At 43.0% G+C, this 16,987-nt stretch overlaps 1 protein-coding gene across 1 annotated transcript in view; it reads right to left on the bottom strand.

Annotated features, from left to right (window-relative positions):
• LOC100561861 (homeobox protein EMX1) overlaps positions 1-16,766 on the bottom strand; it is a 40,096-nt gene extending 23,330 nt beyond the window's left edge. Inside the window, exon 1 of the mRNA XM_062981930.1 lies at positions 16,346-16,766. Within this exon, the coding sequence (XP_062838000.1) occupies positions 16,346-16,721 (376 nt within the window). The 5' untranslated portion in view covers positions 16,722-16,766. The remainder of the gene's footprint in view (positions 1-16,345) is intronic.
• Between the last annotated feature and the right edge of the window lie 221 nt (positions 16,767-16,987).

The following is a 16,987-nucleotide window of genomic DNA, read 5'->3' as shown; positions in this document are numbered from 1 at the left end:
AGATTATCTACTCTGAACTGGATTATATGAGGGCCGTTCCACACAGCCATATAACCCAGAATATCAAGGCAGAAGAACCCACAATATCTGCTTTGAACTGGGTTATTTGAGTCCACACTGGCATATAACCCAGTCCAAAGCAGATAATGAGAGATTTTATTCAGCCTGTGGAAGGAGCCTGAGTCTCCACTGCCAGAAAACCTGGGATAAACAGGTACTCGGGGATCAGATCCTGGGAAAGAGGGCAGTGTAGAAGGGGCCGGAGTCCATCCTGCCTCACTGGTGTCTCAATCAAGGAATAAAAGTGAGATATAAACAAACATGACACGATAAAGAATACATGGGATCACCATAAGTTCAGAAGAGACCTGAGGATGCCTTACACAACAGACATATAGTCTTTCCCGCCCATCCTTCTTTCCATTGTGCTCAGTGAGGATCGCATTGGCCTTTTGGGCTGCAGCACCTGAGCCGGACTACACTCCTCACCCTTCCTTCTTTTTTTCGCTTCTTTCTGTCAATTCTTTGTTTTGTGGCAGCCACAAAAATGAAATTTCTGGAGTAGAACGACTACTTTCAAAATAAGGACCACACAACTAAATAGGAATAAATCCAACAAATGCTACCTTCAGCAAAGGACAAAAGGGATGGTCTCACCTCTGCAGGAGTCTACCTTAGACCATGCAGCTGTGGACACGTCTACAGAGGGACCACCAAACAGGAATCAAGAAATATGAAAGGCTCGCAGACTCACTCACCCAGAGAAGTCAGCCAGACCAGAGCACGTGGTGAACCAACCTGGACTGTGATGGCGTGAGTGGCACAATCTATATGTGGATCTGTAAGTTGCAAGATTTGAATTGTTGTTATCATGTCTGATTTTGCCTTTTTACCCTGTAAATGTAGTTGGACTGATTGGTTATTTATAGCTGTCAATCAATGTTGTTTGCACCAGTTATATTGCTCCCTCAGCTCAATTGTTTGACTCCACCCTTTCCTGGAGTGGGTCAGTGTTTCCTTTTTCATTCCACCATCAAGCTTTCTATCAGATGGACGTGAGAGAGAGACTTGGCTCTAAAAGCCCTTGATTAAGTTACCTCTCAGCACCAATTCTGAGGTTCTTACCCTTGAGACTTATGCTTCATGTTCAGGACCAACCTGGACGACGTTGAGGAGTCTCAAGCGCCTTCAAATCAGTTCTTTGGCAACAGAGGAAGACTGTGTCTTCAAACATAGGCCATTTGGACTGAGGCTGAGGAGTGCTTAGGCATTCACAGCCATTGAGAAAGAGGGACCTGGAAAAGCTTCTCAGCTACAGAGCTCCTTGGACTTAAGACAACCAAAGACTGTAATGTATATTTTCCTTTACACCTTTGAAACTTCCAGCTTATTGGGATAACCTTTTGTGAACAATAAAACCAGTTTTGAGTTATCTACAGTGTTTTAATCCTTGGGAGTTCCAGTTTCCCTAAAGGAGGGCAAGAAGCAATCCCCTGGGGAAAGATGTCACGTCCATGCCTCTTTCACTAAGAGTTATAGCCCCAGGCGCGACGGCACATGGACACAGAATATTATTACTGGAGAACACAGAAATGCTGGACCATTCTCACAACCACCATGTCTGGCAACACAGAGAAGCCATGGAAATCCACAAGAAGCATGTGGACCATTTCAACAGAAAGGAGGAAACCATGAAAATGAACAAAATCTGGCCCCCAGTATTAAAAAATAACTCTAAAATCAGGACAGTAAACAACACTCAGAAGACAGTGGAATTCCAGACAGGAAACAATCAGGGCCAGCTAACACCTCCCAGTAAAGGATTCCCCCAGGAAGGAAGCTGCCAGAACTTGAAGCTGAAAGGCTATTCAATGCTAATCAAGGTGAAGTCCAAAATACCTGGAGGGAGGGCTGAAGTTTTCCCAGGCCTGAATATATTTTTAATTATTATTTCAGCCTTATAAGTATTACTATACAATTTATAAAGACAATACAGTAGAGTCTCACTTATCCAACATAAACGGGCCAGCAGAACGTTGGATAAGCAAATATGTTGGATAATAAGGAGGGATTAAGGAAAAGCGTATTACACATCAAGTTAGGTTATGATTTTACAAATTAAGCACCAAAACATCATGTTATACAACAAATTTGACAGAAAAAGTAGTTCAATACACAGTAATGCTGTGTAGTAATTACTGTATTTACAAATTTAGCACCAAAATATCACAATGTATTGAAAACATTGACTACAAAAATGCCTTGGATAATCCAGAACGTTGAATAAGCGAGTGTTGGATAAGTGAGATTCTACTGTATTATCATTCCTTTTTATTACTTCTGGGCAGGAGAGTAATAAAAATCAAGCTTGCAATTGGCCAGCTTGATTGGCATTGAATAGCCTTGAGCCTTCAAAGCCTGGACTTTCCACAGATATATAAACCCCACTTGCCAAGTTTATATTTTTCCAATATACCTCACAACCTCTGAGGATGCGCTGCCATAGAGGTGGGGAAAATGTCAGGAGAATGCTTCAGGAACATAGCCAGACAGCCCGGAAAACTCACAGCAACCCAGTGGTTTCGGCCATGAGAGCCTTCGACAACACAGGAATAATACTTTCAAACCAGGAACAGAACATTTTCCAAATTCTTACACAGAGTTGTATTATTCTTTCCTGCTTTCCCTTCCCCTTCCGCTTCCCTCCTTCCTTCTTCTCCCTTCTTTCAATTCTTTCTTTCCTTTCTCTCCTTTCTTCTTTCCCGAAGCATGAACTCAAGGCTGCAGCTAATAGCAAACAGGACCTAATAATAGTAAAATTAGAAACATGGCAAGAGTCTGGCAAGAGGGAAACTCAACATGAAAAAAACCATTCATTCTTCTGTATCGTGGAACATCAAACATATATTAAAACTCTACTTCAAAACTACACAGAGACCCAAGTTATTTGGATATTGTGCGTGTGTTGGCCCCAAATCTAAGACATCTCCATACAACCCTATAACCCTGAATATCAAGGCAGGAAATCCCACAATATCTGCAACCTAGCAGTTCGAAAACATGCAAAACGTGAGTAGATCAATAGGTACTGCTCTGGCGGGAAGGTAACATTGGCGCTTCATGCAGTCATGACCTTGCAGGTGTCTACGGACAACGCCGGCTCTTCGACTTAGAAATGGAGATGAGCACCAACCCCCAAAGATGGACACAATTAAACTTAAGGTCAGGGGAAACCTTTACATCTATCTATATATATAAAAAGAGTGATAGCATCACGGCGACCCACAAAACAACAAAACTACAGGCCCCCCAACCTCGAAATTTGACAACACAACCCATCATCCACGCCTCTAGGTTGATACAACAAAAAGAAAAGAAAAATAAAGTCCTAATTAGAGGGAGAGGAATAATTGCTTTTATCCAATTGCTGCCAGTTAGAAGGCTAAGCTCCTCCAACTTGGTCTCCTAGCAACCCAATAAAAAATAATTAAAAACACTAAAAGATGAATACAATAAAATACTATAAAAACAGAAAATAACTAAAATAATACAAGAAAATAATAAAATATAATAAATAAAAAGATAACTTACAATAAAATTAATAAAAAAATACAAATGTCAAATAAAAATTACACAACAATTTTTAACCAATACCACCACCACTTTTCCACAGCAACGCGTGGCCGGGCACAGCTAGTCTATATATATTTTTATATATAGAGTGATGGAATCACGGCAGCGGACAAAACAACAAAACTAAACACCCCACAACCTCAAAAATTGACAGCACGACCCCTCATCCACGCCTCTAGGTTGATACAAAGAAAAATAAAGTCCTAATTAGAGGGAGAGCAATAATTGTTTTTATCCAATTGCTGCCAGTTAGAAGGCTAAGCTCCGCCCACTTGGTCTCCTAGCAACCCACTCAGCCCAGGGGACAGGCAAGAGTTAGGCCTCACTTAGGCCTCTTCCACACTCCCTATAAAATACAGATTATCAGATTTGAACTGGATTATATGGCAGTGTAGACTCAAGGCCCTTCCACACAGCTATATAACCCATTTATAATCTTATATTATCTGCTTTGAACTGCATTGAGTCCACACTGCCATATAATCCACTTCAGTGTGCATTTTATACAGCTGTGAAGAAGGGGCCTCATATAATCCAGTTCTAAGCAGATAATATAAGATTATAAATATACAGTACAGTCTCACTTACCCAACATAAACAGGCCGGCAGGGCGTTGGATAAGTGAATATGTAGGTAATCATTATACAAATTAAGCACCAAAACATCACGTTATACAACAAATTTGACAAAAAAAGTAGTTCCATGTGCAGTAAAGCTATGTAGTAATTACTATATTTACAAATTTACCACCAAAATATCATAATGAATTTAAAACACTGACTACAAAAACATTGACTACTAAAAGGCAGATTGTGTTGGATAATCTAGAACACTGGATAAGGGAATGTTCAATAAGTGAGATTCTATGTAATATGAAATAATTACTGTGGTAGAATAATACAGAACAATATAATCTCTAAAACCAGGACAGTAAATAAAGAGCAACACTCTGAAAGCAGGGAAATTGGGAATTCCACAAAGGAAACAATCAGGGCCAGCTAACACCTCCCAAGAAAGGATTCTTCCACAAACGAAGCTGAGAAGGGAGTGAAGCAGTGTGTATTACCAAAGTCATTATTATTACTATCATTACTATTACTATTATTATTATTATTATTATTATTATTATTATTATTATTGTGTTGCTGTGAACCGTGAAAATGAATACACTTTGGCTCCAAGTATTAAAAAACACTAAAATCAGAATATATAAAAATTACTGTGGTATAATAAAACAGAACAATACAATCTCTAAAATCAGAACACTAAATAAAGAACACCACTCTGAAAACAAGGTAATTCCAGACAGGAAACAATCTGGGCCAGTTAACACCCAACAAAAAATTCACTCAGGGAGGAAACAGCCAGGCTTTAAAACTGCAAGGCCATTACATGCTAATCATTTTGCCTAATTGCAGTATTCATACTTGCCTCCAACAGACAAAAAAAACAACAACAAACCAGAATATTGTATATTCACAAGCTTTAGGAAATAATATCCCCTGATGGCGCAGCATGTTAAAGCGCTGAGCTGCTGAACTTCTGGACCGAAAGGTTGCAGGTTTGAATTGGGGGAGCGGAGAGAGCCCCCACTGTTAGCTCCAGCTTCTGCCAACCCTAAAGTTCAAAAACATGCAAATGAGAGTAGATGAATAGGTACTGCTCCGGCGGGAAGGTAACGGCGCTCCATGCAGTCATCCCACATGACCTTGGAGGAGTCTACGGACAACGCCGGCTCTTCGGCTTAGAAATGGAGATGAGCACCAACCCCCAGAGTCAGACACGACTGGACTTAACATCAGGGGAAAACCTTGACCCTTGACCTTAACTACCACCAATTCCTCAATACTTTATTTCCCAGACCACCATACTTCGCCACAGCAACGCGTGGCCGGGCACAGCTAATTTACCTATATTGCAGTGTGGACTCAGGCAACCCAGTTCAAAGGAAATATTGTGGGATTTCCCGCCTTGATATTCTGGGATACAGGGCTGTCTGGGAAGGACCGAAGAAGCCCTGCCTTTCTGGGTCCGGATTTGGGACCCGATTCTCCCCGAAAAGAAGGAAAAAGTGACTCAAGGAGGAGCTGAATCCCGACCCAAAACTTCCCTAAAGCAGGTGAGACTTGAAAGGGTCGCTTCTCCCGCAAAGAGGGTCCTTTTGGGGGTCCCCCCCTCCACAGAAAGACCCGTCGGTTTCTCCTTCCTTCCCTCCCTTCATCCTTCCCTTCTTCCTTCCTTCCTTCCTTTCTTCCCATCTCCCTTCCTCCCTTCCTTTCTCCCTTCCTTTCTCCCTCCCTCCCTTCTTCCTTCCTTCCGTCCTTCCTTCTTTCCTCCCTCCCTCCCTTCCTTTCTCCCTTCCTTCCTTCCCCCTTCTTTCCTTCCTTCTTTTCTTCCTCCCTCCCTCCCTCCCTCCTTCCTTCCTTCCCTCCCTCCTTCCTTCCCTTCTTTCTTCCTTCCTTCCCTTCTTCCTTCCTTCCTTCTTTCTTTCCTTCCTTCCTTCCTCCCTCCCTCCCTCCTTCCTTCCCTTCTTCCTTCCTTCCTTCCTTCCTTCCTTCCTTCCTTCCTCCCTTCCTTCCTTCCGTCCCTCCCTCCTTCCTTCCCTTCTTCCTTCCTTCTTTCCTTCCTTCTTTTCTTCCTCCCTCCCTCCCTCCTTCCTTCCTTCCCTCCCTCCTTCCTTCCCTTCTTTCTTCCTTCCTTCCCTTCTTCCTTTCTTCCTTCCTTCCGTCCCTCCCTCCTTCCTTCCCTTCTTCCTTCCTTCTTTCCTTCCTTCTTTTCTTCCTCCCTCCCTCCCTCCTTCCTTCCTTCCCTCCCTCCTTCCTTCCCTTCTTTCTTCCTTCCTTCCCTTCTTCCTTCCTTCCTTCCTTCCGTCCCTCCCTCCTTCCTTCCCTTCTTCCTTCCTTCTTTCCTTCCTTCTTTCCTTCCTCCCTCCCTCCCTCCTTCCTTCCTTCCCTCCCTCCTTCCTTCCCTTCTTTCTTCCTTCCTTCCCTTCTTCCTTCCTTCCTTCCTTCCGTCCCTCCCTCCTTCCTTCCCTTCTTCCTTCCTTCTTTCCTTCCTTCTTTTCTTCCTCCCTCCCTCCCTCCTTCCTTCCTTCCCTCCCTCCTTCCTTCCCTTCTTTCTTCCTTCCTTCCCTTCTTCCTTCCTTCCTTCCTTCCGTCCCTCCCTCCTTCCTTCCCTTCTTCCTTCCTTCCTTCCTTCCTTCCTTCCTTCCTTCCTTCCTTCCTTCCTTCCCTCCCTCCTTCCTTCCCTTCTTCCTTCCTTCCTTCCCTTCTTCCTTCCTTCCTTCCTTCCCTTCTTCCTTCCTTCCCTCCCTCCTTCCTTCCCTTCTTCCTTCCTTCCTTCCCTTCTTCCTTCCTTCCTTCCTTCCTTCCTTCCTTCCTTCCTTCCCTCCCTCCTTCCTTCCCTTCTTTCTTCCTTCCTTCCCTTCTTCCTTCCTTCCTTCCTTCCCTTCTTCCTTCCTTCCTTCCTTCCTTCCTTCTTTCCTTCCTTCCTTCCTTCCCTCCTTCCTTCCTTCCCTCCCTCCCTCCCTCCCTCCTTCCTTCCTTCCTTCCTTCCTTCCTTCCTTCCTTCCTTCCTTCCTTCCTTCCTTCCTTCCTTCCTTCCTTCTTCCTTTCTCCGTTTCTCCTCAAAACCTCCACCTTTTTCAAGCCTCCTTTTCAGGGTCTCCTAATGACAACATCCATCTGTCTTGTGCCAGAGCATCTCCTTGATGAGTTGGAGGAGACCATACCTCACAACCTCTGAGGATGCCTGCCATAGATGTGGGCGAAACGTCAGGAGAGAATGCTTCTGGAACATGGCCACACAGCCCGAAAGACATACAACAACCCTGAGACCTATTTTGTTTTACGCCTTTTACGCAAGTCTGTTTTCAAAACGCTTCAAAACATTGCCCTACTGTCACTGGAGATGTTTCCCAAACATAATTGCCCCAAAGGGCTAGATCTCTACTGCTATTTGGTACAAGCATGGGCCAACTTAGGCCCTCCTTCCAGGTGTTTTGGACTGCAACTCCCACCATTCCTAACAGCCTCAGGCCCCTTCCTTTTCACCCCCAGCCGCTTAAGCGGCTGGGGGTGAAAAGGAAAGGGCCTGAGGCTGTTAGGAATGGTGGGAGTTGGAGTCCAAAACACCTGGAAAGAGGGCCCAAGTTAGAGCTAGATCTATACTGCCTTATAGTATTTTTTATGCTCAGCATAGCTCCATGCAATGCAGTTATATGGCCACGGAAATCCATGTTTACCCTGGGTCTTGGGTTGGTTGGATCAACACCAGTGCCCAAAACAATGCAGCTTGAACTGCATTATATACTCAAGGAATAGATCTATATTATGCCAATAGACCACCTATTATAATGCAGCCTGAGCCCTGCCACATCCACGATGGAGGACAAGCATGTGGGCCATTTCAACAGAAATTATGGAAATGAACACAATCTGGCTCCCAGTATTTTAAAAAAAAAAACCCTCTAAAATCAGAACAGTAAATAAAGAACAAAACTCTGAAAACAGAGGGATTCCAGACATGAATCAATCAGAGGCAGCTAACACCTCCGAACAAAGGATTCCCCCAGGCAGGAATGAAGCTGGCAAGGCATACATAAGAATTCCTGACATGACTCAGTCAGGAGGAGCGAACACCTCCGAACAAAGGATTCCCCCAGGCAGGAATGAAGCTGGCAAGGCATACAGAGGAATTCCAGACATGAGTCAGTCAGGGGCAGCTAACACCTCCGAACAAAGGATTCCCCCAGGCAGGAATGAAGCTGGCAAGGCATACAGAGGAATTCCAGACATGAGTCAGTCAGGGGCAGCTAACACCTCCGAACAAAGGATTCCCCCAGGCAGGAATGAAGCTGGCAAGGCATACATAAGAATTCCTGACATGACTCAGTCAGGAGGAGCGAACACCTCCGAACAAAGGATTCCCCCAGGCAGGAATGAAGCTGGCAAGGCATACAGAGGAATTCCAGACATGACTCAGTCAGGGGCAGCGAACACCTCCGAACAAAGGATTCCCCCAGGCAGGAATGAAGCTGGCAAGGCCATTAATGCTAATCAAGGTGATTAATTACAACATAAAAATAAAGTTATTATTATTATTATTATTATTATTATTATTATTATTATTATTATTATTATTATTATTATTACTATTATCCACACTGGCCTCCGTCAGACAAGAGTTCTTTCTCCCACCCTGGACATGATTCCACAGATATATAAACCTTCCTTGCTTAGTTTGTCCAATATACCTCACACCCTCTGAGGATGCCCCCATTAATGTGGGCGAAACGTCAGAAAAGAATGCTTCTGGAACATGGCCCGGAAAACACACAACAACCCCCAATTCTGAACTCCACCAACAATGGAATTGAACCAAGCTTGGCACACAGAACTCCCATGACCAATATAATAACAACAACAACAACAACAAAAACACGTTAACAACAAGACACACGGAGATTGGAACTCCAATATAAGCACAACCTCAGAGGATGCCTGCCATAGGTGTGGGCGAAACGTCAGGAGAGAATGCTTCTGGAACATGGCCAGACAGTCCGGAAAACACACAACAACTCCAAATTCTGAACTCCACCAACGATGGAATTGAACCAAACTTGGCACACAGAACTCCCATGACCAACATAATAGTAATGATAATAATGATGATAATAATAATAATAATAATAATAATAATAATAATAATAACAACTGCAACAAAAACACGTTAACAACAAGACACACGGAGATTGGAACCCCAATTATATCTCACAACCTCAGAGGATGCCTTCCATAGGTGTGGGCGATACGTCGGGAGAGAATGCTACTGGAACATGGCCAGACAGCCCCGAAAACACACAATAACCCCCAATTCTGAACTCCACCAACGATGGAATTGAACCAAGCTTGGCACACAGAACTCCCATGACCAACATAATAGTAATGATAATAATGATAATAATAATAATAACGATAATAATAATGATTCTGATTCTGATGATAACAACAACAAAAACACGTCATCAACAAGATACAGGGAGATTGAAACCCCAATATACCTCACAATCTCTGAGGATGCCTGCCATAGATGTGGGCGAAACGTCAGGAGAGAATGCTTCTGGTATATGGCCATACAGCCCGGAAAACACAACAACCCCGACCTTGTAATAGCAACACCAGAGGCCTTACTCCAAGTGGCCAGATTCTGGTCAAATAACATTTAGTATCATGCCAAGTTTTAAACTTTGTGTTTCTAAATAAATTACAACTGTACCCTCGGTTGGCTTCTGACACGATAAATAAATACCTGGCGATATATAAATGCGGTTCCGGGCTGCATTATATAGCAATGTAGATAGGATTTCTGTGTTTTAGTTTAGGAACAGGTTCTGATTCCCTTCGGCGCGCCCGAGCTCTCCAAAACAAAAACAAGGCTGCTTTTACGCACCGAAAATGAGGTCTCTTTCCTCCTATTTTGCAAAGGGAAAGAGGACCCTGTCAGCCTTTCCTTTCTCTAAAGGGGGGGGGGGGCATTGGATAGGCAGGACCCCCCTTCCATTTGGGGCAAATAAAAAGGGCTCCCGTTAATCCGGATCGAGGGCCGGCGGCGTGTAAACAACAAGCCCCGGCCTCCCGACGAGGCGCCTCCGGGGAACTTGGAGAGGGATTTATTTCCACCGTCTTTTCACATTAATTCCCTTCCAAATGAAGAGGAGGATTTATACAAAAGGAGGAGAACTGGAATAGGGAGATAGGTACAAGGGGAAAGAAGCACAACCTTTGGAGGCAAAGGGACGGAATTATCACACCGATTTAAGGAGAAGGATAAACACTGGAGAAAAAGGAGAAGAAAGGTGTGTTTTTAGACCCGAAAGAATAACAATAAATATCTGGAGAAGAGGGTTGTACAATGTAGAGTAATGGAGGATAATACAATTGGCACAAAATATTGAGGATGATAATTAGATAACAATAAATAACTGGAGAGGAGGGTTGTACAATGTAAACAGAGAATAATACAATTGACACAAAATGATGATGATGATGATGATGATATTAAAAAAATAAAACTTAGGAAAAAGTAGATAACAATAAATAACTGGAGAGGAGGGTTGTACAATGTAAACTAACAGAGAATAATACAATTGACACAAAATGATGATGATGATGATGATGATGATGATATTAAAAAAATAAAACTTAGGAAAAAGTAGATAACAATAAATAACTGGAGAGGAGGGTTGCACAATGTAAACTAACAGAGAATAATACAATTGACACAAAATGATGATGATGATGATGATGATGATGATATTAAAAAAAATAAAACTTAGGAAAAAGTAGATAACAATAAATAACTGGAGAGGAGGGTTGCACAATGTAAACTAACAGAGAATAATACAATTGACACAAAATGATGATGATGATGATGATGATGATGATATTAAAAAAAATAAAACTTAGGAAAAAGTAGATAACAATAAATAACTGGAGAGGAGGGTTGCACAATGTAAACTAACAGAGAATAATACAATTGACACAAAATGATGATGATGATGATGATGATGATGATGATGATGATATTAAAAAAAATAAAACTTAGGAAAAAGTAGATAACAATAAATAACTGGAGAGGAGGGTTGTACAATGTAAACTAACAGAGAATAATACAGTTGACACAAAATGATGATGATGATGATGATGATGATATTAAAAAAAATAAAACTTAGGAAAAAGTAGATAACAATAAATAACTGGAGAGGAGGGTTGTACAATGTAAACTAACAGAATAAAACAATTGACACAAAATGATGATGATGATGATGATGGTGGTGATGATGATGATGATGATTAGATTAAATAAATAAAATTTAGGAAAAAGTAGATAACAATAAATAACTGGAGAGGAGGGTTGCACAATGTAAACTAACAGAATAAAACAACTGACACAAAATGATGATGATGATGATGATGATTAGATTAAAAAAACTTAGGAAAAAGTAGATAACAATAAATAACTGGAGAGGAGGGTTGCACAATGTAAACTAACAGAGAATAATACAGTTGACACAAAATGATGATGATGATGATGATGATGATGATGATGATGATGATGATATTAAAAAAAATAAAACTTAGGAAAAAGTAGATAACAATAAATAACTGGAGAGGAGGGTTGTACAATGTAAACTAACAGAATAAAACAATTGACACAAAATGATGATGATGATGGTGGTGGTGATGATGATGATGATGATTAGATTAAATAAATAAAATTTAGGAAAAAGTAGATAACAATAAATAACTGGAGAGGAGGGTTGCACAATGTAAACTAACAGAGAATAATACAATTGACACAAAATGATGATGATGATGATGATGATGATGATGATGATGATGATGATGATGATGGTGATGATATTAAAAAAATAAAACTTAGGAAAAAGTAGATAACAATAAATAACTGGAGAGGAGGGTTGTACAATGTAAACTAACAGAGAATAATACAATTGACACAAAATGATGATGATGATGATGATGATGAGATTAAAAAATAAAACTTAGGAAAAAGTACAATTATAAAATGTAGACTAAAGGAGAGTCATAACAAGCCCTATGTGGAGATAACAAACCCTATGAGGAGCGGCTGAAAGAGCCCCATGTTGACCCTGTAGAAGGGAAGGCTGAGAGAGAGGAGACAGGATGAGAGCAATGGATCAAGATGGGGGGGGGGGGGGAACAAATATATAATTCGATGAAAAAGGAAACAATAAAACTTAGGGGGAGGGAGTACAATTGGAAAATGTAGACTAAAGTAGAATCATAACAAGCTCTATGAGGAGCGGCTGAAAGAGCCGAGCATGTTGACCCTGCAGGAGGGAAGGCTGAGAGAGAAGAGACAGGATGGGGGTCTCCATGGATCAAGATGTGAGAGAAGTCATAGGAAGGAGCTAGCAGGATTGTTTTCTTCTGCCCTGGAGACTAGGACGCAATGGAACATAATAATAATAATAATAATAATAATTATTATTATTATTATTATTATTATTATTATTATTATTATTATTATTATTATCAACACAACGACGTTGTATGGCACAGCAAACAAGATAGATATGCTGGATTTCGTTTCGCAAAACCACAAGTCGAACACTTCCCAAGTGTCTAGGACTGTGTGATGTATTTTCTGATTATTATTATTATTATTATTGTGATATGAAATCCAGCATGTCTATCTTGTTTGCTGTGTCATAATAAAATAAAATAAAATAATAATAATAATATTATTATTATTATTATTATTATTGTGATATAAAATCCAGCATGTCTATCTTGTTTGCTGTGTCATAAAATAATAATAATAATAATAATAATAATAATAATAATAATAATAATAATAATAATAATAATAATAATTGTACCCCGCCATCATTTTCCAAAAAGGAAGTACGGTAGCTTACAGCAGCACATAATAGTGCCATAAAAATAAAAATACAGGTAAAATTACATCAACATACTGAATACTGCATAAATAGGAGCCTAGTGCCTAGATCCAGGGATTCTGGATCATGCTGCCCCTCTCTTCTATTCTGCCTTGGTCAGACCACAACTGGAATTAAACTGGGTCCAATTTTGGACACCACAATTGAAGGGAGATGTTGACTCTAAAGCCGGAATGTGTCCAGAGGAGGGAGACTCAAAGGATCAAGGGTCTGAAGAACAAGCAAGCCCCATGAGGAGCGGCTGAAAGAGCTGGGAATGTTTAGCCTCCAGGCTGAGAGGAGACATGATGAGGACCATGGATCAAGGTATGAGGGAAAGGAAGTCCAGGAAGGAGGATTGTTTTCTTCTGCCCTGGAGACTAGGACGCAATGAAACATAATAATAATAATAATAATAATAATAATAATAATAATAATAATAATAATAATAATAATAATAATAATATATCACACTGTCCTAAACACTTGGGAAGTGATTTTGTGATACGAAATCCAGCATATATATCTCATTGGCTGTGTCATACTGTGTCTTTGTGTCAATAATAATAATAATAATAATAATAATAATAATAATAATAATATTTTATATTTATTCCCCACCACCATCTCCCAGAGGGACTCAGGGCGGCTGACAAAGCCCTCAAAGGTGCAAAGACACAAAATACAAAAATTGCAGAAGCAATAACACAAAGCAAGAACAGCCAACATAATTATCCCACTTCACAAAACTCCCTAGTAAAAAATACAGCAATAGCTGCGGATATAAAACAACAATAATCACTCTTAGTCGTGTACAGTGCTGGGTGAAATCTATGGGTCCTCGCGTGTATTCATTCACTAATTCAAGGAATCTAAACATGGTGGAAGGCTTGTCGAAAACAAAACAAAACTGCCTTCAATGGTGTATGGAAGGCTTGGAGAGTGGGGCCAGTTAACTGGTTAATCAAATCCCCACGAGTGTCCACTGAAGTTTATTGATGGAGCCTGATTTCTAAGTTATTTTGCGTTATGGAACTACTCTTCATCATTCACTTAAAATGTGTTCAGCAGTGGAACTCTCTGCCCCGGAGTGTGGTGGAGGCTCCTTCTTTGGAGGCTTTGAAGCTGACACTGGGTGGCCATCTGTTGGGAGTGCTTTGAATGTGATTTTCCTGCTTCTGGGTAGAAAGGGGTTGGACTGGATGGCCCACGAGGACCCTTCCAACTCTAGGATTCTATGATTTACACTAATAATAATAATAATAATAATAATAATAATAATAATAATAATAATAATAATAATAATAAAAATACGAAATCCAGCATATCTATCTTGTTTGCTGTATCATACAATATTGTTGTATTGTTGTGGCGCAGATGGGAGAGCAATGAGTCACTGACCAGGAGGTCATAAGTTCGAGGCCCGCTCGGAGCTATGTTGTTCGTCTTTGTCCTGTGTTAAAAAGGCATTGAATGTTTGCCTAATATGTGTAATGTGATCCGCCCTGAGTCCCCTTCGGGGTGAGAAAGAAGGGCGGAATATAAATGATGTAAATAAATAAATAAATAAATAAAATATAAAAAGTGAATAAAATATTTAAGAGGGGAAAAGGGGAGAATTATTTTTAAAAAAATCGAGAACCATAAAGTTTAGGAGAAATGATGAATATAAGATTTAGAAGCCCGAAATAGAGGCAAAGGGGGAGTGACAGGAATCAAAAGTCTCCCTCTTCCATTCAGTCACAAAGAAGAAAGACTTTCCGGCAGCAAATTAAGAGAAAGTCTGGCAAAAGAAGCCAATGCGATTCTAATCTGAATCAAGAGGAATCTCATGTCTAAATAAAGGGAAGCCCTAGCTCCATTGTCTTCTGCTTTTGTCGGATTTCTTTACCTGGGACAAGACTGAATCCTGTTCTGGACAAAGCCATTCAAAAACTACAGGAAAGGCAGGAAACAACCAGGTCCAGCTAACACCTCCCAACAAAGGATTCCCCCAGGCAAGAAACAGCCAGTCCTTGAAGCAGCAAGGCCATCCAATGCTAATCAAGGTGGCCAATGACAACATTCACACTTGCCTCCAACAGACAAGAGTTCTTTTTCCCATTCTGGACATATTCTGGACATTCACACTTGCCTAATTTCCAACAGACCCCACAACCTCTGGGGATGCCTGCCACAGAGGTGAGAGAATGCTTCTTCAACATGGCCAGACAGCCCTGAAAACGCGCAGCAACCCAGATCCAGGATGGCTTGAGGGGAGTCCATGGGAAAGGGGTCTAGGAGTCCAAGGTTGGTTGGGGACCCCCAAAGGCCATCCAGTCGAGCCGGTAGGCTGTGAGGAATTGTGGGAGTTGCAGTCCAAAACACCTGGAGGGAGGGCCCAAGTTGGCCCATGTCTGGGCTAACCTATGGCACAGTTAGATGGTTCTGTACTGACTATGGGCCCTTGGTGGTGGCGCAGTGTGTTAAAGCGCTGAGCTGCTGAACTTGCGGACCAAAAGGTCCCAGGTTCAAATCCCGGGAGCGGAGTGAGCACCCACTGTTAGCTCCAGCTCCTGCCAACCTAGCAGTTCGAAAGCATGCCAATGTGAGTAGATCAATAGGTACCACTCCGGCGGGAAGGTAACGGCGCTCCATGCAGTCATGCCGCCCACATGACCTGGAGGTGTCTACGGACAACGCCGGCTCTCCGGTTTAGCAATGGAGATGAGCACCAACCCCCAGAGTCGGTCACGACTGGATTTAACGTCAGGCGAAAACCTTTACCTTTTACCTTATACTGTCTATATAACACGAATTCTATGGCAGTGTAGATCCAGATTCAAGAGCTGGCGAATGGGGAACAGGAGGCGCATCTACACGGTAGATTAATCCCGGTTGTGCCCCCGCTTGAACTGCTTTGGCCTCTTGTTAGGAGCTGGATTTATTTTCCTTCTACACTGCCATACAAAATCCGGATTGCCTGCTTCGAACCGGATTATATGGCAGCGTAGAAGGAACCTCCGCCCCCCCACTAACGCCAAGGCCTGGTCTGCAGTTTGAATCCGCATCATAGGATCAGTGCGGACTCGTACAGGGCTTCACGTGAGTCTACTCACACTCTGAGCGTGCCATGCAACTCCCAGGATCCCACAGAGAGCGCTGAGCCAGGGAAGCGGCGCCAACGCGGGTTAACTCCGCCGTGCGGACGCCCTTGCTCCTTCCCCCCCCCCCCCTTGCCATGCTTACCTTGGAAGCGGTGCCCGAAGAAGCGGCTCCGGAGGACCCAGGGGTAGAAGCCGAGCGGGTCGGCGGGGGCGCGGGGCGGGGGCGGCGGGGGCGGGGGCGCGGCGAAGAAGGGCCCGGCGGGGGGCGGGGGCGGGGGCGGGGCCAGGCCCTCGGCGAAGAGCAGCTCGGGGGCCCCGTAGAGGGGCGGGCGGGGGCCCGAGGGGGGCGCCGAGGAGGGGGGGAAGGCCAGGGCGGGCGGGGCCGGCGGGGGGTCCTTCCCCACCAGGGACTCGATGGAGAAGCAGCGCTTGGGCAGCGCCCCGCCCGCGCACGCCCCCGCCCCCGCGCCCACGCCCACGCCCACGCCCACGCCCAGCCCCGGAGACGGGTGGAACATGGCCGGGACCCCCCACCCACCCACCCGCACGCCTTCCCCTCGCCCCTTCCTTCCTTCTCTTGCTTTCCCTTCCCTTCTCTCCTTCCTTCCTTCCTTCCTTCCTTCCTTCCTTCCTTCCTTCCTTCCCTTGGAGGAGAACGGCCCTCCCTCCTCCTCCTCTCCCTCCCTCCCTCCCTTCTTCTTCCTCTCCCTCCCTGCCTTCCTGTTTCCTTCCTACTCTCCCTCCTTCTTTCAATTCTTCCTTCCCTTCTTCCCCCTTTCCTTCT

This window comes from Anolis carolinensis, chromosome 5, assembly GCF_035594765.1.
Source record: "Anolis carolinensis isolate JA03-04 chromosome 5, rAnoCar3.1.pri, whole genome shotgun sequence".
Taxonomy (NCBI): domain Eukaryota; kingdom Metazoa; phylum Chordata; class Lepidosauria; order Squamata; family Dactyloidae; genus Anolis; species Anolis carolinensis.
This window is presented reverse-complemented; position numbering and strand designations above follow the sequence as displayed.